The 26,098-nt window shown below is 31.5% G+C and overlaps 1 protein-coding gene and 1 long non-coding RNA gene across 13 annotated transcripts in view; one reads left to right on the top strand and one right to left on the bottom strand.

The window, feature by feature from the left end:
- Positions 1–26,098, top strand: part of LOC105831435 — a 177,808-nt gene that overhangs the window by 41,386 nt on the left and 110,324 nt on the right. The gene's annotated exons all lie outside the window — the stretch shown is intronic.
- Positions 1–26,098, bottom strand: part of LOC105834938 (glutamate receptor ionotropic, kainate 2) — a 124,702-nt gene that overhangs the window by 28,305 nt on the left and 70,299 nt on the right. For all 7 annotated transcript variants that reach the window (XM_012677797.3, XM_036290522.1, XM_036290525.1 and 4 more), the window contains 5 exons: positions 22,520–22,681; positions 13,325–13,576; positions 8,484–8,659; positions 4,543–4,596; positions 1,264–1,431 (listed from right to left, as the gene is read on the bottom strand). In XM_012677797.3, coding sequence (XP_012533251.1) covers positions 1,264–1,431; positions 4,543–4,596; positions 8,484–8,659; positions 13,325–13,576; positions 22,520–22,681 — 812 coding nt within the window. The remainder of the gene's footprint in view (positions 1–1,263; positions 1,432–4,542; positions 4,597–8,483; positions 8,660–13,324; positions 13,577–22,519; positions 22,682–26,098) is intronic.

Genomic DNA, 26,098 nt, shown 5'->3' with positions numbered 1-26,098 from the left:
GCAAAAATAGATTGAACTAATGATTACATTTTAACCAGATTCGTTTTCAATTCTATTCTTAGCTTAACGAGCGACCGAATGATTATTATTCATACTTGTTAACAGCCACGTTAAGAGTTTTATTTCACAGTCAAAGTTCGTTCTCTAAGATTGAATATTAAACGTATCTACGATGTGAAACACGATAAGATCTTGTTTAAAATTAATTACACGAAAACTTGCTTTTCGGAATTTAAAATCATAAATCAATAAGTCCTGGGTTTAACAATTGTTAAAATTATTCTTTTTTCTTATTAAATATTCTACTATATTTAAAATTTAATCAGATTTTGAAGTAGTGTTAGTGTGAAAAAATTAATGAAGGAACGAATTTAAATATATCGATCTTTGCACATTAATATTTTGAGGAGAGAATTCTGGAAGGGGAAATAAATTCTGTGAAAAGTAAACTTAGCTATTTTAGCAGACGGTAACCATCTTCGAAGTCCTTGAGAGAAAACCGTGTTTGGTGCGCTCAATTGATCCGAATTAATGACATTGCGGCACTGGCCGCGGGCGAAACTCACTTAATTACTGAAAGGCTGACAAAGCTCGACTGGACAGACTCTGCTGACCAGTTCGGTCAATTCGACTTTTCAATCCCTTGTGCTTTTAGTCTATATTTGTTCGAAGCTAGCTTGTACTGTGATTCAGGTAACATTTAGTAATCACATATAAAATTGATTATAAATTTTTAAAAATATACATTTAATATTTTTTGTAGAAGGTATTGAATGTTAAATCTATTTTAGACAATGCATAATTTATATCGAATGCATAATTTATTTTAGAGTAGTATTTTATTCAAAATTTTATGCATATTTTGATGTCAATTTGAAATTACCTTATATACGTATATTTAAAATTTTTTAATATTTTTTAATATTATGTTATGTAAAAATTATTTGTGAAATTTAACTTTGAAATCTAATGTAGTAAAACTACAAAGCATTTAAAACGAACTTCATGTAATTTACAAAGATATAATTCGTATTATAACCCTTGTATAATAATTAATTTCTACATTTATTTGATAATTGCAATTGTTAAATAACTGAAATATTTATATAATTGGACTTGGAAGATGTCACTTGATACTCAAAATGGTTTGCCCACAATTCTCATGAGTTTGTTTCCAATATGTCATAAAAATCTCTACAATATGCTATATTGGGTTGGTAAAAATATTTCCTTCTTTATCGTATCAAATTTGAAATTTCCAACCTGAATAACTCCCGTTTTGTTCAGAATGGCATGTCCAATCGCTGGTTGGAAACGTTCCATCTGCTTGAGTATTTCAGCAACTTTGGGCTCTTCGAGATCCACCAAGCGAAAGGCTGTCATATTCACGCTATTATATTTGAAATCTTCCAGATCAAACGTTTCTATATCCTATAAAAACAAAGGTATTAAAAAAATATGTTTATTTTAAATTAAATTTATATTTAACCGAAGTGTATATTTGAAAAAAGACTTCGCACATTTCTTATTGTCTAACAACACTCAATAAGATTAACAATAATAAATAAGATTGATGAATGAGGATTGATAAAGCATAAAAATGAGAGAGGCTACATCTTGGTGCCTAATAATTATTTTTGTGTGAATGAACAAATGATATGGAGAGAGTTAAAAATTATAAAAATTTACACAAAAATTATGTCTAAAGTTCGTTGGAAATCTCTCATTTTTATGTTCATCACGGTTAATTATACTTTATAAGCATTATAAGCATTAAAATTACTGATGTATACAATTTTAATATTAATAATTTTCCGTTAATTAGATAGGGCGAGCGATAGATCTAAAAGTCAAATTACGATTGAAGACTACGTGACTTATTAGTAATATTCTGCAAGAATTGTAGAAAAGAAATTTTCTGTTTAATCTAGGTCGACTTAGCTTCTGCAAATAGATAGAACTATCGATTTATTCAACATCTTCAAATGATAAAGAATTCGACCGCGGATACGACGGTATTTAAGAAAATGTAACTGGGGTAATTTTTTTCGCGTTCGCGATGTAGTTATGAGGTAAACCGACTAAATTGAGGAAAAATGAGGCGGTCCCAACGATTTTTCTGTCATCGTCGTAATTGCAATCATTATAGCGTAACCAATCTCGACTAGCCTCGCCTGGAAAACTCTCGAGAGAGCATGATTTATAATTATACGGTGATGCATCGTTTGCGACGCGTAGATCGTTAAAGTAAATAACACGACTTCTCCACCGGGTTATTCACCGACAACTGCGCAGCTGCATAACAAGTCGGTCGTAGCAGATAAAGCTCCGTGTTTCCGTTCTTAAGCGGTTTCTTCTTCCGTCCCTTTCGTTACTACTTACTGTTCTTTCTCTTAACCACTTCACTGCGTATCCAATCTACCTTCTTGAATCAGGGCATCGTTTACTGAGGGAGAAAGTTACGTAATATTCTTTAAAAATGATTTATTTAGAACGCGCGGATGTACCTTCTTCTTGTATGAACTTAATGGGAGATTCCCAGGAGGGTATTAAATTTTTCATGAGATTGTATGCAACTGCGAATATTTAAATCGATGTTGGATTAACGTAACAAAGTATATGTCTTTTTATTTCATTAAATTTAATTAATTGAAATATTTTTTAAAATTATGTTTCAAAATTCGCTTTAAAATATACATATATGCACGAAATTATATGATACAATTTGATTAAATATTTTTTATCTCCAATTCTTTCTAAGAAATTAATTAATATCAATATTATATAAAAGATGTATTACCTCCACATTACAGAGAGGTTAGTTAGATTTTCGCAAATATAAACCAATCGGTATTCAATATTCGCTGAAGATGAACTGTGCAAATAACTCTATAGCTTCTGAATACCACATTGTTTCATCGATATAGAGACATATGTACGTACATATATGCTTTTCACAAATACACATGTATTGCATGCCGTTGCCTAATGTAGTACAATCGATATTTGATTAACAATAAACGTGTTCGTGATATGAGTTTCCGTACTATAATCATCTTGTTGCTAATACACGTCGATCTTGGATTAATAAACCTAACTGCCGAAACGTAACAGTTGTGTCAAAATGTTCTGTTTGAACTGTTCATCCGAATGCATCTATATAGTGCTAGGAATTATCTCTCTGTTTCTCGCAATTAGAGATTGATTAATGAGGAATACATCAAATAGGAACATATCAAATAGACCACACCGCAGAAATCATTTCAAAACCGTCACAATTTAACACGTTACTATCATCGATTAATATACCTGTTTGCAGGAAAAGTAACGGTATCGAACAGCGATTCGGTTCCATGTACAAGTCTGTTGTTACGCAAAATTCGAGGGGGACATTTGCGGGGAACATGTCGCGCGCATGCATGTATGCATGCACGGAATGTATGCGTATATACGTGCAAGTGCGAATGCATCAAGCAAGAACGTACAGTTCTCTGTCTCTCAGTGTACATACACGGTCTGTAGCTTGCGTTTGCACGTCGTAACTTCAGCTAGGCCAGCCGCGGGGTTTGTACACGCCGTTAGCTTCATTTAAGATAGAAATTTCCGTTGAATGAGACTACGGATTAGAATTTGGGCTGTGCGGTTCCTCTCAAAAGGCGGAGACGGCGACGATATGTCAAAGAAGAGCGTACCGGACGAGAAGAGAGAAACGCGTGGTGATGCGAGCGAACTTTCAGTGACTATGTCAGAGGATTATCCAATACGTACCGCCTTGCTTACTCGTGGAGATCTAATTCCTATCACCGTTTATGCTCCCTCCTCCTCTCCCTATGAGGTAATACACATAATAAGCTGTACAGAATGTACAAAGAGAAGCGAGGTCGACAGGAGCGCGAGGTATGCCGGTTATGAAGATGATGAATGGTGTACCGCAAAGTAGGAGTTTACAAGCATTCTCATATGTGCGTCTGAAAAGGTACTCTTTCTTATTACTTAAACGATGTTACGCAATATTGTGTACCCGAGGAATGTTGAATGAAATAAATCCTCATCCACTATTATGATTTATTTACAAGGTCCCATTAATAAACAGTTAATTTTCACTGTAATAATTTAATTAGACAAATTCTATTATATTCGATATGCAAGATTTATTAATTATCCATTAATTATCCATTATAATACATTAATGCAATATTTGAACATAAATTGAATTGAGCTTTGAACCGAAATATAATTCTGACTGTAATTATATTAGTATGAGAGTATTGATAAAGCAAGAAAGATTATATTAAGGAAAAATATTATCTAATTCAATCATTCTCACGTAATATTTTTATGCATTCCGCTATTACGATTAAAATTTTGTTGAGAGGATTTTAATATTATTCAGCAAAAATAGTCTAAAAAATAATCTAAAAATCTTAGAATTGTTACACAAAAATTTGACTTGGCCAATGTTACATACACAAACTTAACTTTTGATATGTGCTATTTAAACATAATTTTCTAGATCAAAATTGAACATGAAATTGTACTTACAAAAGTTGTGAACATGTAATGGTATCTGTAGTCATTCATTTGTAGTTGCAATATCTGTAACACACAAATTAAAAAGAAAATTATATATATAGATTACATTTTAATAATGGTTACTTTAAAAAGTTCTTAAAAATTGACAATTTTTTTTACTCTCTAAACTCAAAAATATTACTTAATACATATCATTATGTCACTAAAAATGAATTTCATATTGCCGTATTTTATTTCGAATATTGATTTGAAATACCAATATTTTGACAATATGGTTTAGAATGGTTATCGTGTTAGATACTTTGCACCCACATGTTTTCTGTACATACCATCTTGCGTATATATTGCAGCATGAACATTTGCAAGACAAATATTACGTCGTCTATTGTTATTCTACTACCCAAGGATATTGATATTGCACCCTTTGTAGTCCGATATAATTCGTCGTTTTTCATTCTTCGAGGTAAAGTCATATGTATAGATCGATCGAGCTGAGATGGAAGCGAGTCAGATAAAAGAGGTCTTGCATGGATCTTGTCGTGGAAAAACCTATTCGTGGAAAGGAAAAGCGGATGGGACGACGAAGCGGGCGCACGAGGTTAAAAGGATATACGAGAGCCGTTGCATGAAAGCATGGACGTTTTTTGATTACTCGACCGGTCGAGGGTTATCTCTTGAGGGAAATTCTCGAGGGACGCAACATGCAAATAACGGACTTGCTTCGACCGCATCTGAAGCAAGATTGCTTCTCGGAGTGCCGCTGACAAGGTGGGAAACGAACGGAATCTAATCTCTCTTGCTTCATATATTGAGTATTAATCTTTAAACCGTGAACGAGTTTCTTTATGTTTTTCGGGTCTGGTTACTTATGTGTACTATCTAATGCACAATTGTTTTATTTTTTGTTTTACGTTGGTCTACAATTGAAATAACAATTTGCCTTTTCGTTTATTATAGTGTTTTTCTGTTACACACTGTTATAAAATTATTTTCGTTTAGTTTATACACTTATAATGATTAATTTCGCAGCAAATTTAGTTCTAACTTTAACACCTTTTACGTTAACAATTTATACGAGAACTGCACATAATTACGTTAGATACATTATGCAAGACTAATCGGACGTGACCGTAATTTTATTTTGTATTTATATTGCACAATTAATCGTAAATTAAACGCCGAATCATTTATGCTTTATCGTATCGTATTATCTACACTCCTACAAAAGACAAGGATGATAGTTAAATCTATTAAAATATCGTCACTCCTTTATCGTGACTCTGATTAGTTTTCTTATTAAGTTAATTTTGTAAGAAGCTGCCGTCGTCGAATTAGTAAATAATTTATATAAATGGTCTATTTGGTTATCTATATAATTATCATTGAAATTAATTTTTAAAAAATAAAATGCTGAAGCGCGTTGTAGTGTCTACATAAATTATAATGTAACCTACAATTTTTTTCTGTCTTACTATCTTACTGTATCGATATCTTTGTCATAATAAATTTCGTTATTTTTAGCGACATAATTTACATAACTGAGAAACGAGTCGATAACGTGTGTTTCAATGGTAAACAATCGAGGCGTATATTTCCGGCACGTTGATCACTCGCCCGATTATGCAAATTTTTCTATTTGTAGGCCGTGCACGCAACAACGTTTCCAAAAGTGTTGGGAATTGTGAAAAACATCGAGTGATTTTATCATTTCAAGTGAACGCAAAAATAGCATGCGATTTTCATGAGTTATTTTCACCGTTTTATCACCTGATAATTTGTGCAATTTAATTTCACAATTTGCTGCGTTCCGTCATCTGTTCATGTAAATATTTTAAATAGATGATTAAATATTGCAAAGTTGTTATCATCACATATCTACGAACACGATAGTCTATACAATTTATACGTTTACAATATTGGATATTACACTATAATAAACGAAAAGGCAAATTGTTATTTCAATTGTAGACCAACGTAAAACGAAAAATAAAACAATTGTGCATTAGATAGTACACATAAGTAACCAGACCCGGAAAACATAAATATATATATACGTGCAATAAATAAATTATTACAAAATAATAATGTAAAATATATATTAATAGAAAGAGAGATAAAAAATATGTAAATTATTAAAATTATTGTAAAATATGATAAAAAGGTTTTGCATTTTTAGTATTAATGTATGTATTATTGAGATATTTATTCATTTATTACTTACACAGCATTTGAAAATAATTTATAAAATATCTTGAATAATTTTTAATAGTCTTTTAGACATTTTCATGACATTAATTAATTGCTACCGCGGTTGTATTATATTTTCTATATAACTTATGCTCAAAATAGTTTCTGAAAGTCATTATTGGGTATTATTAAATTATTATTAGACAATTCAAAGGATAGTTTAAATATGAGAAATTTTTTAAATTCAAATTTTCTCTACTTTGCAAAGTGCGCGTATTGTAAGATGCTTTAAGATACTCTTTAAAAACATTTTTTGATACTTTTCTTTCAGCATTTCTATTCTGAATAGAGAGTTAGAAGGCAAGAAATGTTGGTACAGAAGTAAAAACTGCATTGCGCAGTCGCCATTAATCCTAATTGCAAAAGTCTTTTTAATCTCCTAGCACCGAGTCCTTTTGCATGATTCTGGAAAGTTATTTACGAGCTGTGACCCGTGTACAAATCCTCTTCTGCTCTTTTTTCATCCGGTAAACAACTCGAATAGAAATTACATCTGATAAAAATCTAAACCAAATTGAACATACCGGATTTGACGTTCGGCTATGATCCAACTTTTTAAATGGATAAAACACATTAAAGATTCGAGTCAGATTATCTATGCCATGTCTGTTACAGATTGTTATTAAATAAGTTTTGTCAGACATACGAAATAAAATAATTATCAGATTCGACATAATTAATAGTAACCAAATCTGTGTGTTTAGATATTTGATTAAAATGTTATTCTTTTATTTTTTATAAAAATTATTTAATTTGTTTTTGTCTGACATATAAAAAAAGCTTAAACAATTATTGAATTTGATATGTTGAATTTGATATACTCCATCTATATTTGGGTCTTATTCGGTGCAAGCTATTATAAATTCAGAGCAAGCTATTATAAATTCAGCTGAACTAAATTTCTATCTCAGAATTTTTTCCACCAATACGACTGCCGCTTTTCTTATGCATATTATTTTCAATAGGATTCTAACGATATCTAAGAAAAGTTTTATCTAAGAAAAGTTTTGGATAGATATTAAGATAAACCTGTGCACCTAAACTCCATCATATGCTGCTCGCGTCCGTTGCATCGATCCGCATTTTCCGCGCGGATTTCTTTTCCAATTCTTCAAATAAGTGCTAACAGTTCGTGAAAGAACGAAATGAAGGATTTCTCGATAATGGAGTTCCAATATTTCTCCTTTTGTAAAACAAGTCTTTTATTACGCGAGAAGAAACGTTTTATTAACACACATCGGTTCTGTTCATTTCAGATATATTTTCCGACAATTTTAGAATTTACAAAAAAATAAATATACATTTAATTTTTACAAGGAAAAGAAGTGTAGAAAGAGCTATAAAATGATATTATAAGTTGTAACTGTAATAATATAATTCTAATAATAGCAGAAATTTTTTACAATTGTTAGTTGATATTTGACAAGAGAAATGATTAAAATCTAAAATAACGATGCCAGTAAATTTCAAGGATTTATGTTGACACAATTATTGTTTTTCTATTTCGTACTTTATTGAAAAAAATATGTGACGTCTATCCAAATAAAGCAACCTGTCAGATTTATGATGCGCGAAATTAAATGGTGTAAAAAATGGGAAAGCTACATACATATCGTTTCTATTTAAAATGTAGTTTTAACATGATAAAAAATTATTTATAGTATATATATATATAAACACACAGAAATTGTTTCATGACTCACCGCTCGGAAGAATTGTTGCATATGCGCCGGATCTGTGTCAACAATCAACTTGAAGATCTCTTTATGTCTGACCTCCCGCAGGACCTGCCTGTAGGACATAGGACTTGCCTGACGAATGTACATTTCTGTTCTCACAGATGGCGGGGATTTTACGAGATCCTGCAGTTTGAACAATCCTGCAAAATAAAAGATTTTTTTTTGCAGCAAATTGGCTGTTGACTGATACTGAACTTCAGTACTTGTTTTTTTTTAATCTTTAATCCTCATAGCTAAAAAGCATTTAGAGTTACGTCGTGTCAACAAGGGCTCATTTCAAGCCGATTGCCCGTTGCAGATGTTCCAAATACTTATATAAACTTATAACTCACGGATTAACTCGTGTTTTGTTTTTATACCACTTATTAAACAGTATGGAAGAACTTTTTAAGTTAAAACAATGAACAGAAATATTTTAATTATTTTTAAAATCAACAATGTTTTGTTCGTTAATCATTTGAATAATATAATGTAAATAATAGGTTATTATTCTCAGATGTATTGTATATTGTTGGTGAGAAATAATGGGGTAATGCGAAACAATAGTAAATATTTGAGAAAATGTTCTTTATGAAGCGTAATAAATAAATTTTTTTCTGAAATAGAGAAACCCCTTCCATAATCCTTTATTTTACTGTAATCTCACCAACATCTACATTTTTATAAAAATAACATTGGTTATTTTTATGGATACGGATATAAATGTAAGATTAATAAATGTATGACTTTTTGTACGACAGAAATAGATCAACTATAAAACAGGTTCATCGTTTGTCAGCTGTGGCAAAAGAACGATGTGGGGAGAGAAAGTTGTTAATTTGATTTACAAAGAGATTTACGACTAAACTATCAAGATCGTAACTCCGATAGCGAACTTTTCATAACTACTTTTACTGCTTTAAGGGATTTAGCGAAGATGGATCTAAAAGAAGACATCACGACTTTTACAATTTACTTTTATCAAATTGTTCTTGGACTACTTCTTAAGTTGCACTGTCGATTCGAGATTTCTATCGCGTGCACGGAATTCGTTACATACGTATGCAGTTACGTTCTTTGAATTCATTTCCTCGCGTCAAATTCACCGACGTCAGTTAACTTTAATCGGAGTTTGATTGATTTTTATCCTATTTTTCCGTTTTAATTAGAGAAAAAAAGATAAAAAATTTAGCGATATAATGTTTGAATAATTTAATAAAGTACTTCCATTGATTATAGTAATTTATAAAGAAATTAATATAGAACGAGAAATATATTATCACCGAATACTTCTTAATGTATTCGGCACATTAGATGCTTTCAATCTTCAAGCGGGCAAGAGTCTTCTTCTTGACTTTACTCAAGGATACAAATCTGATAAAGTCGCAAGATTCTCGGTGCAATCCCACTTTTCCGTATTTCTAAAAGAGACTTCTTGGACACCTAGGTGCCGCCAACTTTGAGCTCGCTAATTACTCTCCCGTAATGATCGTGACGAATAGAGCGACGGCAAGAAGAGGATCGATAAAACAGCTAAGGGATGACGAAATGGAAGCAGAAGATAAATTTTCTGGCGCGTTAATGAGCGTAGCCTGCAGCTTGGCACTTTGCGCAAAATGTAAAAATGAAATATGGAAAACTTCACTTTTGGAACAAATCGAGCAATTACGGCCGCTTGCATGCTTCTTGGCTTGTATACAAAATGCTTTTATACCCAAGAACTTAATTTCAATGTTAGCTTCTTTGATTAAGTTGGCGTTGATTTTTTTCGGTGCTAAACTAGTTTCTCCTACAATTTTCTGACATTAATAACTTACTTATTATAAGCAATTGAAAGAAAAGCAAATTTTGCAAGTTATTTTTGAAATGTGGAGTTAAATAACAAAATTATTATTTACGCGTATACTGAAATCAAGTTTATTAAATTTATACAAACAACTCCAAGTGAAGAAGCAGAAATATCTCAGATAATAAAGGATTATAATGAAGGTCGAGAATCTCTTAGAGTATCTTATACATATATACATAAAAGCGCCACAAACACCATGCTCGACTAAGAAATGTGTGAAAGGGAAAGTAGAGGAAGATTGCGCAGGGTAGTCTAGTTTACAAAATTAACTTAGTAGATAGCAGTAGCTACACACAGTGTTATATCTGGGAATTTACGACGGCATTGCACGATACGGACAGAAAAGACGGGAAAGAATTCAGGAAAAATGTATACTAGTTTTATTCCCTCATCCTATCATTCTGATGATAACGTTTATGTGCGAGATCTCTCGACTTTATTGAAGTTATAGGCATAACACCAATGCAGATAGAGCAAAATATTCATTTCTGCAAATTCTTAAATGTTATCATATAAAAACGATATATAATTCTATCACGTATGTTTTTATTGTTATTAAAAGATTCAAACTTATAAATTATTGCAAATTGCTTTCAAAGATTGAACGAAAACTTTTAATAAGGAATCTAATTAAAGGAAGGAATTTGTAAAAGAAATATCTGTTTAAGAAATGTCGGTTCGAAAAATTTTTTTTAATTGTCAGAAAAAATTCAAGAATTTCTTTTTTAATAATAAGTAGTAAGATTTCATAATAAGTTTAACAAATTCATACATTCACTTAACTTTTATTAAGAAACAGTGAGTGCAAGTATGAATGAGCAGCTGTGGCTCACTTGCTCCACCGAAATGGTAATTAATTATTCGAAATTAAAGGTGATTTTAGCAGTTCCTCACATCGTGCTATTGAATGTGTATGTGTGTTTTCGGAATCACGCACGTTGGCACGAACGTCTCGCCGTCACGTTAAACCATTCATTATTATTTTACGGCCAAAAACGCCGAAAAACGAAACTTTTCACACTCAGTAAAGTTTTAACGAACTGCGAAACTAGGCGTTTCTCCGGCTATGAATAACTAAATGACAACGCGCGCGATAGAGGAGCCTGCCAAATTTGCAAAGTACTCGAGAGATTTATTCAAAATCTCGCAGCGTTTCTCGTTATATTCCGAAATTCGTCAATTAATCTTATTAAATTACAGCTATTGTTTAAAAATGTACAAATCACCTTCGCTGGAAATCGTGTCATTTCTGACATCATTAACGTCGACGCTACTTAACATTTAATGGCATTTAAGTGAGCGACTATCTTTGCATGTTAAAATTTTAACGAACTCCGTGAGACGGATTTTCTCGACTGATGAATATTTAGGCGATACCAGGCCGCGGGGATGTTACATTTCTTTGAGTGAGCTATAGAGTCGAGACGCTTTCGACGCGCGTCGCTTTTACGACGGGGAATTTTGAAACGCCTTGTCTTACCCCCCTCGTTGTGGATTTATGACAGGCTATAGACATCGAGGGGGTTTGCGCAAAAAAAGCGTACTCTTTCCGTTTCCTCTCATTTTATCGCTAACGTTCTACTTTCGTGCTTCTGTTATACCCCACGTTACATCGTCCAATCAAGAGCGGCAATTTAGAGAAGATAAGGTCGGAGAATTCCTACTTCTTTCCTCGCAAGAACTATAAGAGAAAGTACTCGTTTCGCAAATGTACATACATGGTAGACTTGCGATATCTGTCGATACATATGAACGGCGGCACGCGATTTGAAAATTTTATATAACAATGGCTTTTCGGATATACTATACATATTACATCAATGAGTTGCGGGCGTAAGAAATTCCACTTCTTATTTCCAGATTCTGATAATAATGAATCGTGATGTTCTAAATAATTATGACAATATTAGCGATACTTTTTTATCGAGGCAAATGCTTCTTTCGGGAAAGATGGACATAAATGATAGAGGAGATGCAAGCGATACCTACACATTTTCTCTGTATGAACGGCGATAGTTAAAATATACTAATGCGATTTGAAAAAAATGAAATTGGCGAATGACTTTGGCGTGAGTATTATACGTCAACTCCGTATCGGAATTTCGATAAGTCGTAGATGGTGCCAGCTCGACGGAATGGAAATAGATGCCAAGAGGAGGTACCACGAGGGACCAGGAGGATTAAGTTGACGGCAAAAAGTGGCGAGGGAGCGACAGAGAGCAATCTCGTAAGCGGTCGTCGTCGTCGTCGTTGTCGTCGTCGTCGTCGTCGTCATCGTTGTCGTCGCGAGTTTACGTTGTCGTATATACAATCCGCGTGCGTTACTTCCGCGTGCGAGTGACAGGCCGACATTTTGGACGGCGGCGCAACGGGATTCCACTTCCGGCGCCTGATTCCGACGTTCTATTTGCATAGAGACGCATCACCGACTGCTGCCGCGGAGAGAAACCAAAAATAAAATGAAATAAAATAAAACGCGTATGCGTAATGAACGCGTTGACGGTGCTAACGAGATCGCCTCTTTCGCATATACCCGTGGAGTTTCCGTGTTGTTGCTGTTATACGACGCCCGGTGGTCACGGTAAAATGAGTTCCGTGCGGTCGGAAAATCTCGGATGTCATGTTAGCATTATTCGCACGTTCATGTTTACGGTTCATCATATTCGTTACTTCGTTAAAAACGTTTTTACTGTTCTCGAAGAAATGGCGTATAATGATTTATAACCCCGCAACGTTTAAATCGTCCGCAGTCGATTGTTGTATGCAAATTTAATACATACTTGCATTAGAAAGAGGTACTTATCTTAGTATTGACGAGCTTCCTCTATTAATAAAGTTTACAATTTAGGCGATTATATTCAGGTATTCTTTTCTATTTTTCAAAATACTATTTTTTCTAAGATGCATGGAGCATTTATGAATTTATTCGAAAATTATTGCAGTTTCTCAAGTGTACGTGATATTGTTTCGTACTTACCGTAATCCTCTTCATAGATAATAGCCACTCTTGTCCAATTTAGAAAGGAAATGAGATCCTTGAATGCTTTGTTAAGGTGATCTTGTGCGGGATATAAGTTAATGCTGAACTCCTTGAAAGTAGGCTCGAAATCGACCCGCGCTTCGAGGTGAGGAACGTCCAAGGCTTCACATATACTTTGTATATGAGCACCTAAAAGTGGATCAGATGGCCCGAAGATGCCTTGTACTGATCTGGATAATTGCTTGCAGGCTGCAATGAAAATTAAATAATTCAAGTTATTTAATACGAAAATGTAACTGATATAATATTCTTTATGTTAATCTATGTCAAGTTTTGTGCGTGGATTTTTAATTTAATTAAATGTTAATTAAATCGAAATTTAATTGAGAATTTAGAAACTTATTCAAAGGCCTACTTTTATTGTCATTTACCAAATATTAATCGCGTATATGTGTTTTATAAATTTACACATTTTGCTAAAATTTGTAAATTGCAATAAATGTGAGATCTTTGCAATATTTTAGTGGCGTGTTAAAAAAATTAATATGACAATATTATGATGTTATAAGACGAACGAGGAAGATGTCAATGGAGGCATGAGAGCGTGCTAAAACGGAGATTGGAAAACGGAGACTGGCTCTGACATATCAATTTCATATTTCTAGATGAAGCGCACTTGGAAGCTCTGTATCAGCGAAAGCTGCGGTACATTTACAACACTTTTTAGATTCGCTACTGTTCTCTTATAATTTTGCATAATATTCTGCTATATATTTCAAAACAGAATATTTTAAAAAATATATAATATATACTTGTGTAAAAATATACTTTGAAATGTTTCCTTTATTAAATTCATTAAAAAGTAATAGCATAAAAATCTTAAGAAAAACATTGTATAAGTAAACAAGAATAAATAATAAATAGTAAAAATATAAATTACATATTGGAAATAATCTTTTTTTAACAAATTTTAATTTTGTTGAACTTTAAATATGTATAATGTAAATATGCAAATAAGAATTTTTATTTCTGTCACATTTACCAATTGCACATTTTATTTATTTTTTACTTTTATATAAACATTTATTAAGTTTATTAATCTAAAAAATGGTAATTTTAATTGAAATTCAAACAACTGAAAAAATACAAAGGATTAGTTGCCCGTAACTAATATGTTAATAAATTAAGTTTATAAAAACTCGTTATATTACGTCTCTCGTACATTAATTTATTTTAAAAATTAAAATATGAATATTATAATGGATAAATGGGGTCATATTTGAATAATATGCTTGAAAAATATAACAATCAACATGCGATAATTATTGAATAATTGGAAATAAGTGTCATATACGATTTACGATCTTTCGATATGTTTTTTGTGAGTAGACGAGAAACTGATACATTCCTTTAACGACTCAGTTTTCTTATTTATTATTTTTGAAGGAAAAGCTTTCCGTCTTGTGACTTTATTTTTCTTTGCATCGCAAATTATTCCTGGCACGCTTGTCGGGAAGACTTGGATTGAAGGATGGATAAGTTCTATTTTTGAAGTGCTACTACTACTTCTAAGGATTTTCGTTAAGGCTGAATTTTATCTGTATATTCTGAATTATTCACAAGCGTATCTATTATAAAAATTATATTTTGCGGTTGCATAAATTTTACACATATTGCATTGTATTAACATTTATTTTTACCATTTATTCTCATAATTTTTTTTATTTGTGCACTTTTTGTTTATTTATTTTATGATATTCTTGATATGGGAGGAAGATAAATTCTGTTTAATTTGTGATTTTATTATTTTTTATTTTTAATTATAATTTATTGTTAAATAAAAAATATCTAGTTAATTCGCACAATAATTAATTAAGAAGATAAGTTTAAGACAATAATAGTAAGATATAATAATTCTTACGCAGCAGCAGCGTTGAAATGCTTCGTTGAAATAAATTTGCGGTTTTCTTTGCTACTATCTACTTTCCAAAGTAATATTATATATCCAGTTATAATGAAATCCTTTGAGATAGAATACCAATGATTTTGATTAAATATTCTCAATCGTTCTTTTATAAGAAAATCTACTAGTTACATTTAAACTACAGTTTAAAGATAATGATAATAATTTTATATAATTTATTTTATTTTGTGATTTATTTTTGCATCCAATTAATCTGCTTTTAAGCTTGTTTAATTTGGTAATAAAGAATCTATTGTATACGATTTGAAGTTGCTGCTAGTTTGCCTCAAAATTTTTATTCTTATATTTCAAATAATAAATTTATATAATATATTTTTATATTACTTTTTTATTTCATTAAATTGACTGGATAATTTTTAGAAAGGTGCAAACATATAATGTATCATTTCATGGAATGCACATCTTGTTGCCGTCGTTAGTGAAATTTCTCATCGCATTATACTGTCGTTGATTAAGTTGAACAAGAAGTAAATAAGAATTGTCACCTTGTTACAACAGCGTAGTTTTGTTTAACGAACCGACACTTATCCGTTTTGTAGTAATAAGTGCGACAGTTACCGTATAAAGAACTTCGCCGGAGCTCATGACTTTTATGAGCTCATTTTATAATGCACGGTGCGATCAGCTCTCACAATTTTGCGAATTATCACAATCAAGATGATGATATTACTATATATGATGTTGAAGATACATTTTTCTTTAATTGCTACAGACACTTTGTTGAATTAATAAACACTTTAAACTGATTAGTTTCATTTGAAGTTAACTAAACACAGAGCAACTTTCGTATTCTGTTAATTGTTTGAAAAAAACACGTATTTAAAAGAGAATGAATTTGATTAATTTCGCTATTTTACCTAATTGACCAGAAAAGGGTATTTTTGATTATGTAATACTTTAGTAACAGTCTAAAAGTTTAATTTGCATAAACAAAGTCCTCTGCGTGCTCCTTTTTGTCCATAGAAAATTTAATCTGATTTTAGAAATTTTTAACTCGTATTTGGAGTTTTGAAATGCAAAAACCTATTTAATGCAAATGCCATGTAATTGCGATGCACTTTCTGTGATCACAGCGCGGTTGAAGAATGATCCGGTAAACGTTCTATCTCGTTAGTCTCGTCATTAAAAGTTGCATAAGCAATAGTGTACTAGCATGCTCGGTGTATCGTCGAAACCTTCCGGTAAGGATAAGTTCCGCTATTTCGATTTTTTGGTGGGAGGTTGAATAAATGAAACGTTTGATTGAGCTCAGGGACAAACCTTTATTGCTCGTAGGGGAAAAGCCTTACGGCATAAAAACCCCTCAGTGATTATACGAGTTAGTAATGCTTCGACTACTCGTATCGTTATAACGTTCGTATTATAATTCGTATTATACGCGGGTACGCGGGGCCCCGGTACGCGAGTCAGACTCGCTACACTGCAACTGCGGGATAACCCTGACAGTTGGTGAATTGTCTTATGATAAACGTTCGAAGGTTATATAAATGTATATACTAAAACAATTACACGAATAATCGCACTGACTTTAGACTAAATACGTGACCGTACTAGACGAGATCTCGCACAGAAGTGAGTATCCTTTTCGCTGACCCTACGTAACCCGCTACCCCTACCTTGTAAGGTAGGCGGTCATAGATTCACGGTCATTCGTTGTTTTACACCGTGGGCGGTCACAAGTTGCATCATCTTGTCTAACATCCCCACTTCACGCTACGGGAACTTCTCGCTTGTTCTGGAATTTTCTAAATCTGTTCTACGGAACACTCGGGAAACTTTCTCATGCAGAGATATGCCAGTTTGAGTTCAGGGAATTAAACCAACTGACAATGAGCTGTAAATCTCTTTAAAAAGCTATCGCAAAGTCGTTAGAAGAGTGGAAGAGGGAGATGGACAGGAGGGATAAGGTTGTCTATTAGGATTACGAGCGCAATATGCGAACAAAGTTCCTGCACGCATTATAGTAAACACACTGAAAAATAAAATCCAGCAAAATAATCGCTTCGTTATTTGGTTAGCTGCACGACATTTCTGGTCGTAGCTTTCGTAAACGGAACCTCCCATTAAAGTGTTCCACCTCGGTAGTCCGGGTGCTCCTTAAAGTTATCCAATCAATTTCCCTGGTTTAGATCTCTTCCGATTTCTGTCTTCCTTTGTTTTCTACTTTCACGATGATGTGAGCGAAATTACACCTACGACACAAACTTGAAAGGAAATTTGTGCGAAGTTCCATTTCTGTAGCAGCTCGGGAATTGACAGTATTTTATTTTTGGCGTGATGGAAAATTAATAAAAAACTATACACCCTTTGTCGCCAAGTAACTTACTTTCTATCTCATAACACGAGAGAATGTGAAACAAAATTTGCCGTGTATCCATAGTGTTAGAGAGAAGAAAATTCCTCTCAACAGAGAAAGTATAAACTTTTACTTTAAAACTTCTTGTTATTAACTGTATTCGATAACGCATCAACTTTATGCTTTTAACAACTTGAAATTACATAAAACTATAAATTGAATTTTATTAGCCGTTGCCTTTTCACACTTTTCTGTACTTTTCAACATTAAATACTTGATTGATTCTTCACTTTTATTGAAACAAAGTAAAAACAAAATTAAAATTAAAATAGTAATAAAATATATTTGTTTAATAATTAAAGTAAACATTAACTAAAATGTGAATTTATAATTAAATAAAAATAAGCATTTAGTCAGAGTTGGACTTACTATTATATACTTATATACTGTAATTATTTATATACAATTTTCTAGTTTTTCAAACTCTTAATTATTACCGGTTTTAAAACCTATTTCTAAATTAAAATTGGGGACTGATAATGTGTTACACATTAAAGTAATAATCAGTAATGCTGATGTTAATAAGTATCTTTAAAAACGCTGCAAACAATTTATTGCTAAAAACATTATCCCAATAAAGATTTGAGTCTTATCAATTTAATTTGTGGTATTATTACTTTTCTAGTTTTAGTTTAATACTCCTGCGTTTTAAGGCCGACAATAATCGTTGTACAATTTGAAGAAAATTGTATATAAGTTCACACAGAAACATTAGCGGTAAATCCAGCTTTGATCGAATAAAGCTTATTTCTACTTAGTCGTATATTTATTTACCTTTGTTTGATGTATTTTATCTTAGATTTGCGATACGACAAAGAAAGACAATAAATAATTTCTTCTCATTTTTGTTTCAATATACTGACAATATTGCGCTTTTCTGTAATTGCTCTAATAATCGATTCGCATATGATTCATTCTTCTGATCGTAAGATGTCACAATATATACCTTGTAATCCGTACTTAGATGCTTTCAGAAATTCATAGAGGATTTTCTCGAGTTGAGTGTTTCACCACGAATTCAATTTTCCATCGAGGTTTTATTCTTCGTCTTGGAGAGCTCTGACATAACGGTGCAGAAAATAAAGATTCTTACGTAACAATTTTTTAAAGAATAACAAAAGAAACCCGCGTTGGTTCTCTGAAATGCAACTTTTCTATATTTAATGAAGCTCCCTGTTCCCCCTCTCTCTCGCTTTCCCCGTCGATAAGACTATGTGAGGAGAACTTAATTCCTATTTTATTATTTCCATTTTAATGATTTATAAGTTAAGTTTTCGCATGAAGAAATCGTGGACACAGGAGTAGATAACGTAAACAGTCCGGGCGTCAGCCTAAAAGATTACTTTTAAGCGAAATGCATTACGGCATATTAAGCACGAGTCAACCGAGTTCGCGCGTGTACGCAACATTAAACTCGCGCGGAGATTTCAGAAATGAGAAAATGTATACAGGCATCTATCCCAAGCGGCGTACGCGGGAAATTTATCACGGGGTGAGTCAGTTTTACAAAAGAAAAAGTTGGGAGAGTTGCGCCGTTCGACACGATTCAACCCCGTCCGCGAAAGGGAGCCACAACGGCGAGAACAGCCGGAAGGGAAACGGCGTAATCTTTCCAACCGTGGATATCATTTTAAGTGCGGAGCCGCGGAGGAAAGAAGTACGTGGATTCTCGTTATGCATAATGTGGTTCCATAGGCATATTTATGGCCAAATACCTTTCCCTTGGGAAAACGTAAAAGAGTGTAAATTGCACAATTCCTCCGTGCTTTGAAAGAAAAAAAATTGCTGCGACAAGTATACATCTCTTATTTATACATATACTATTTTAATGTATATTTGGCTGTTTATAGACGAAGTGTCAATTATTTTATTAGCAGAACTTTATGACAAAATTTTAATTATACATTTATTATTTTTTACGTTTGCCTCGCGCGGATACTTCATTTTTATAACCATTTATTGTTCTGTTCTGTAAAAAAAAAAGATGACGAAAGGGTTTTCGAAATATATTTTAGTGAACTTAGAATTCACGGCATAAACACGGATTTGTCGTGACCTCTTTTATCTCACTCGTTCAGCGAGTTAAGAATCTTTGCCGCGCTTCGAGAAGAAAATTTTATGTGCTCCCTGGATAGTTACATGATTTAATGCTTTAATCGTTATGCCATATTCGCATGGTTCGTGTGTATAAGCGTGGCTTTTCGGCTTTCCAGCTTATGCAGAATCTTCTTTACATGAGAAAAATTTTGCCTTGAACAACGATTGCACGTATCTCTGTCAAGCATACTGTCACAAGTTGATATTCAAAGCGATTCTTATTATACTTAAGTACTATCTTAAGATATGTCATAAAAATCAAACATAGAGGTACATCAGTATCTTAAAACACTATTTAACTCTTATTATATTGTGACCGTATTTATTTCTCTCGAACGATAAAACGGCTTTCTGGTAATCGTAAGTTTGTGTAGCATAAATTAAGAGTCGCTGGATTAAACCAAACAAATGGAATCTCTACTACGCGGTGTAGAATTTTGTAAGAAAACACATTTCGAGGAGACATCGCGAATTCATGATCATAACCGGTCGAGCTCGTTGCGTTGAGATTTATCCGCCGCGCTCGCGATTGCGCGAGAGACATTGTTATGGTTTCGGCTCTCGGAGTCGATCCGGTTTCATGTTATTTTACATAAATCTGAAGCTACATCATGTCGCGTGCGACGTCCTCGCGCTGTAATTCACGTTATATAGTCGGGTGCTAACTGAATTGCTGTCGCTAGGCTTCCTGCCAACTTTTAACCTCGCGTGTCAAAAGTGCTCTACTGGCAGAAGATTCACATCATGTTCTAAACGCCAGTCTTTTGATTATTTTAAAATAGGGATTAAATTAATTAATTAGCTTGGCTTTAGTTGATATGATGTCCACTATTCACGACCGCCGGCTGACACGCGCTGACGAAGTTGATTTATGTTTTACACCGTACAAATTGCATGAACTAAATACATTTTTATTATACATTTGTACTTTCCGTACTTAGCGGTGCATATAAAATATGAATTCAGTTTAATTGAAGTATTCTTGTACATATGTTATTTCAAAATTAGTGAATGTTGTGCATTTATTACAAAATAATCATATTACTTATAAACATTTGCAATGTTAATTAAATGCGCATACAAATTTTGTTTCAATGTAGCAAATGGAACCAATTTGTTTTATATAACAATTTAATAAAATTAAACAAAGATAATCTGTACATTTTTCTCATCAAAAATTTTACGGGCACACAAAAAGTGATCTGATACTAGAATTCCTATAGTCAATCTCTATGTATTTTGACGTCCTAAACACGAATCCGGTGTCAGAATTGCGCTCCATCATTCACTTTTTTTAAAATAGCACAAAAAACCGTAATAATTTCGCTGCACATGGAAAATGATGGGTGATGGGACAATTCTAACACCGGATTTGTGTTTCAGCGGCTAAAAATATATAAAGATATCATGATCTGATCCGTGATACAAATCAAATTTTTGAACCATGATGTTTTTATGTATTTTGAGCTGCTGAACACAAATCCGGTGTGAGTATTGCCTCATCACTCATCAGCATGCAGAGCAATTATTGCAATTATTAAGGCTACTTTTTGTATTAAAAAAAAAGAAATGGGTGATGGGACAATTGTGACACCGGATTCGTGTTCAGCACGTCAAAATACACAGAGATTGACTAGTGAGATCTCAGTATTAGACCACTTTTTTGTGTGCTTGTATTATTAATGGATCTTTTCTCTTTTTACTACGCACATGTAATAAAAAAACTATTACTATATTCTAATTGTATTTTAAATTACATTGTTAAAAAAAAATAAAGTGAAGTGATTAAAAAATAAGCATAAGAAGACTGTAAAATATTATAAATAGATCTGTTAAATTTTATTACGTTAAAATTGATAATGTTGCAATTATCAACCCTATTAATTGTAAGTTTGTCACGTTATCAATCATTGTCACCGTCTTCTAAATTATCGTTGTTATGTATCTTGTAAGTGTGATACATGAACAACAATTTAACGCTGTAATAAATTAACTTGTATCATTCTATCTAATTATTACTGTTTTGTGTTTTTCAATTTTATATTAATAATAATTATTTTATGTTAATTTCGAATCTTTACTAGAATTTTGGTTTTAGAACTATTGGAATATGAATCGAATCATATTGAATTAGATGAAATTCTACTCGATTTAGATTTAAATCTAAATTTTTTAAAATTATTTTGAAATATTTTTAAATTACTCAAAAGTTTTGAATACGAATTATATATATATATATATTAACAATGTTACAAAATCATATTTAAAATAATGTTATTATTTAACTAATATAATTTTTTTGTTATATAAAAATCTTATATTGCTAGTTATATATAAGTGTTCAATTTAACTATAATTATGTTATTAATTGAAAGTTATGTTTCAATGATTTTATTCGATTTAATTTGATTATTCGACTTAATTCAATTCAATTTGGCATTAACCTAATTCATATATCTCTAATTCTAACATCATTGATATTTCAGCGTGATATTAAAGTGTAGAATAATAATAATATTAGGTTTTCTTATTTAAACTTATGAAAAAACCATCGTTTGAAAGCACTCAATTTTTATTAGATAACAGATTCATGCCTTACCAATACATTGATATATACTCAAATAAAGATAATACTTGAAAGATACAGGTTTGATTCTCGAGGAAGAAATAATAGATGATTACTTATTCAAATAATATTTAATCCCTTTGGAATAACTGTTCGTTACTTTTAATTATGAAGGCCATATTTTTTTACCTTTTTTGGACGTGCGGAATGAATCGTCTTTAGGCACATATTGGATATCATAAACCAGTGTCGTATTTGCCAAGATAGTCTTGTCCTTGTTGATTTTGTAAATGGCGTATTTGAATGCCAATTCCGATGGACTGTCTTTTTGATCTTCCGTGAAGATCGCTCCTGCAACAATTTAAAGAAATATCTTTCTTAAATATCAAAGTTTTTATATATCACCATATCTGAAATTATGTGTGTGTGTACAATATTACATTAGAAAGTTTGATTAAATATCACTCATTTTAAATAATTACGCTAATAAGATATATTATTTTTGAAAAATTATATATTTATTGAAACGTTATAACGATATATTTATTGAAACAATCCCTCTTTCAGAAAAAACATACAAAAATATCTAAAATATACCGTAAGAACTGTTTGTATATGCTGAAAAACAATTAATAAAATTTACTTAAAACATATATTTTTAATAAAAAATAAAATATTTATAATTAAAAACTAAGATCTTTTTATAATAAATTATAATTGTATATTTTATTAAAGTTTATTATTTTATTTTTTAAAATTACAATTAACTTTTACACATTAAAAATGTTGAAAATAAAAGAAATTGATCAAAGCAGTTCCATTGGTAATTTAATTCTCTTGTAAAAAGATATTTTGTTTCACTTATTTTGATAACTGAATATTAAATTTTAGCACATTCATTAATTACCTGCCATTTTGCCAACGATAAGAGAATATGGAATTTTATTCCAGAATTGCGTTATATGAATTGCGAGAACGGTGTTCCCGGGGGAAAATGCATCTATATCAGAAGTAGGGATGAAACTCGGTAACGCAGACGAATCCGAAAAGAAAATTCCGGCGCCGCTAAAAGAAACTGAATTCGTTGAAAGTTATAACCGAGTTCGTGAACTTCCAATATAACGATCTCTTCCGTATCTGTCGTACATATCTACCTACATATACAACAGGAAGGTACCGCACGATTCTCCCTTAAATTTAATTAATGACTTCACCACGACGTAGCTCACTTCGAACGCGAGTTTTAATTAAATTCGAATAATTACCGCGGCCAAAACCACGCTCGCGGTATCAAAAGTACTTTACCAGCGAAAATGTTCTCTAAACTAAAACGTTGACTCTGTGTCAAAAATAATCAACATTGAAGATTGCACCTATACAATCAACAAAAATCGAAGTAAAATTCAAAATTCATGATTTAGAAGAAAGGTTGGTTAAATTTTCAATTTATTTAATACTAAAGATCTATTGTATATACTATATTTTTTGTTTTCATTTAAAAAATATACTTAAAAGCAGTATACTTGTATAAGAAGCATCAATTGACAACGCGATGATAAAATATATTTTTAATTGCGTATTTAGCTAGAAAGTAATTTATCAATAAATAATTTTCGATCGTCTTTCGTTTCTTTTAGTATAAGAATGACAATAATTAAATGTTTTTTTACTTCTACCAATATATCTAGGATCAAATACCTTAATATTTCCCTATATCAAAAGCTAATATACTAAACATGGTACATACAGAAAATATCATAAAGTTATATTTAATCCTTCCGCTTTCTATTTTGTATCGTGCTTCAAAGGAAATTCTCGAAATGCAAATCTCTCTACTCGTTTAAAAGCAGCTTAAATGAAAGCACTTTACCGCTCAAAAATCACTTAACTAATAAATACACGGTACGTTGGTTCATTATTTTTTACATTGTCATAGTTTTTATGACTCCGATAATTAACTTTGCTTTTAAAAACCTCTTTTGGTCTTTTTTTAATTTATTGAATAAAACTCTTTTCAAAATAATACCGTTTTCTACATCAGCTTTATTGTAACTAATCTATTTTGAAGTAATTCGACTGTTAATCTTCAGACCACTCTTTGTTCAACTTTAATTTTCCAGTTTTATCTCACAGCATGTAGCCGTTGCAACTTTTGAGTTTTTACACAAGATATAATTCCTTCTTTTGCAAAAAAAAGAACAGATATTTTTTATAACAAATCTTAATCATATTGAATTAAAGATATTTTAATAAGTTTATATTTTTATGCCTTGGAAAGATAGTATTTGTTATTTGTAATAATTTGTGTAAAATAAATAATTGTTTGATCGATGTACATGTTATTTACTTAAAATTATGTAAAATTGACAATCTAACTTAAAGTTTTACTTATTAGTTTATTTAACAAATTTTACATAACTAAGTAAGTAATGCACGTTAATCAAACAATTATTTATTTATATGTATTTTAAAAAATCTCTTTCTTATGTGTGTGTGTGTGTGTGTGTGTGTGTGTGTGTGTGTGTGTAGTGTAAAATATTAAATTATGCAAATAACATTTTATTTTGTTAATAATATTTTAGTAATAATTGGTAGAAGTTTCTATAATACTTAACGCATGCAGCGGACATTAATCTGGTCTACCATATCTGATTCTCTCTTCAACTATATTACAACAATTGTGCATACTCAACAGCTACATTGTTCTCTCGGGTGTCGCGGAATACACGATATAGCCTTCATTTTGGTGACGACGATTTTACCGTTAGGAACGCTTAACATGAATGACTCCCTTGGAGATTGTTTTGTTTTAAGTACATTGCTCTGAGAATGCAAAAAGTAGCCATGGCACCATCAGCCGACTGGACGTATTTATCGACCCAATTATCGATTGCTGTGAAATAGTTGTTAGATTGATAAAAGTCTACGTCTTCCTTATCGCGAGGAATGCCTAGAAATGAATCATTGTTGGGCAGTGTACATACACATTATACATGCATACATTGAGACATTTTTCTTTTGTTCTAGATCCCATTCGCATTTAATTAGATTGATTAAAAAAGTAAGAACATTGATATAACAAAAATATTGATAATGTTATATTTTTTATGTATATAATTTTATTTTATATATTGCTCTTTTAATATAGAAAAAAAGAAATGTACATTAAATGTTTCACACAGAAATGTTTCATTAAAAAGTTAAGTTTAAATTGTTCTCTTGCAGCGCACAAAGTTGTTATACTTTAATAGCTAATGATTGTAAATTAATTGTTTAATTGCAATATACTTTGACAATGGATTTATAAAAATTATAAAATTATAAACATAAAAAACAGAATTCAAGATAAATGTATTTTGCAAAGTATTAAATGTTTTCAGACGCAATTGCAACTATTCTCTGCAATTATAACGATTTGATATTTATTAATTTACATTTATTAATGACTTATAAACGTATCAAAGTAATAAGCATTTACCAAAGCAATCTTTCGCACAATTTATTCATAAAAATAGAAAGAGAACAATAAAATAATAATGAATTATTGTTTTATCATGAAATAATTACAAGTAATATTTATTTTTTAATGATACTTACATTTAAATTCTATTTTTTATTTTACTTTAGATTTTATTATTAATTTACACACACACACACACACACACACACACACAAATTTAGGATTAGAAGCCGGAAATAATATACGAAACCTAAATAGTGTTCGCAAAGAAAAATATTTGACGAGAGCTAATTTCTTTTAAAATTTCT

This window comes from Monomorium pharaonis, chromosome 8 (assembly GCF_013373865.1).
Source record: "Monomorium pharaonis isolate MP-MQ-018 chromosome 8, ASM1337386v2, whole genome shotgun sequence".
Taxonomy (NCBI): domain Eukaryota; kingdom Metazoa; phylum Arthropoda; class Insecta; order Hymenoptera; family Formicidae; genus Monomorium; species Monomorium pharaonis.
This window is presented reverse-complemented; position numbering and strand designations above follow the sequence as displayed.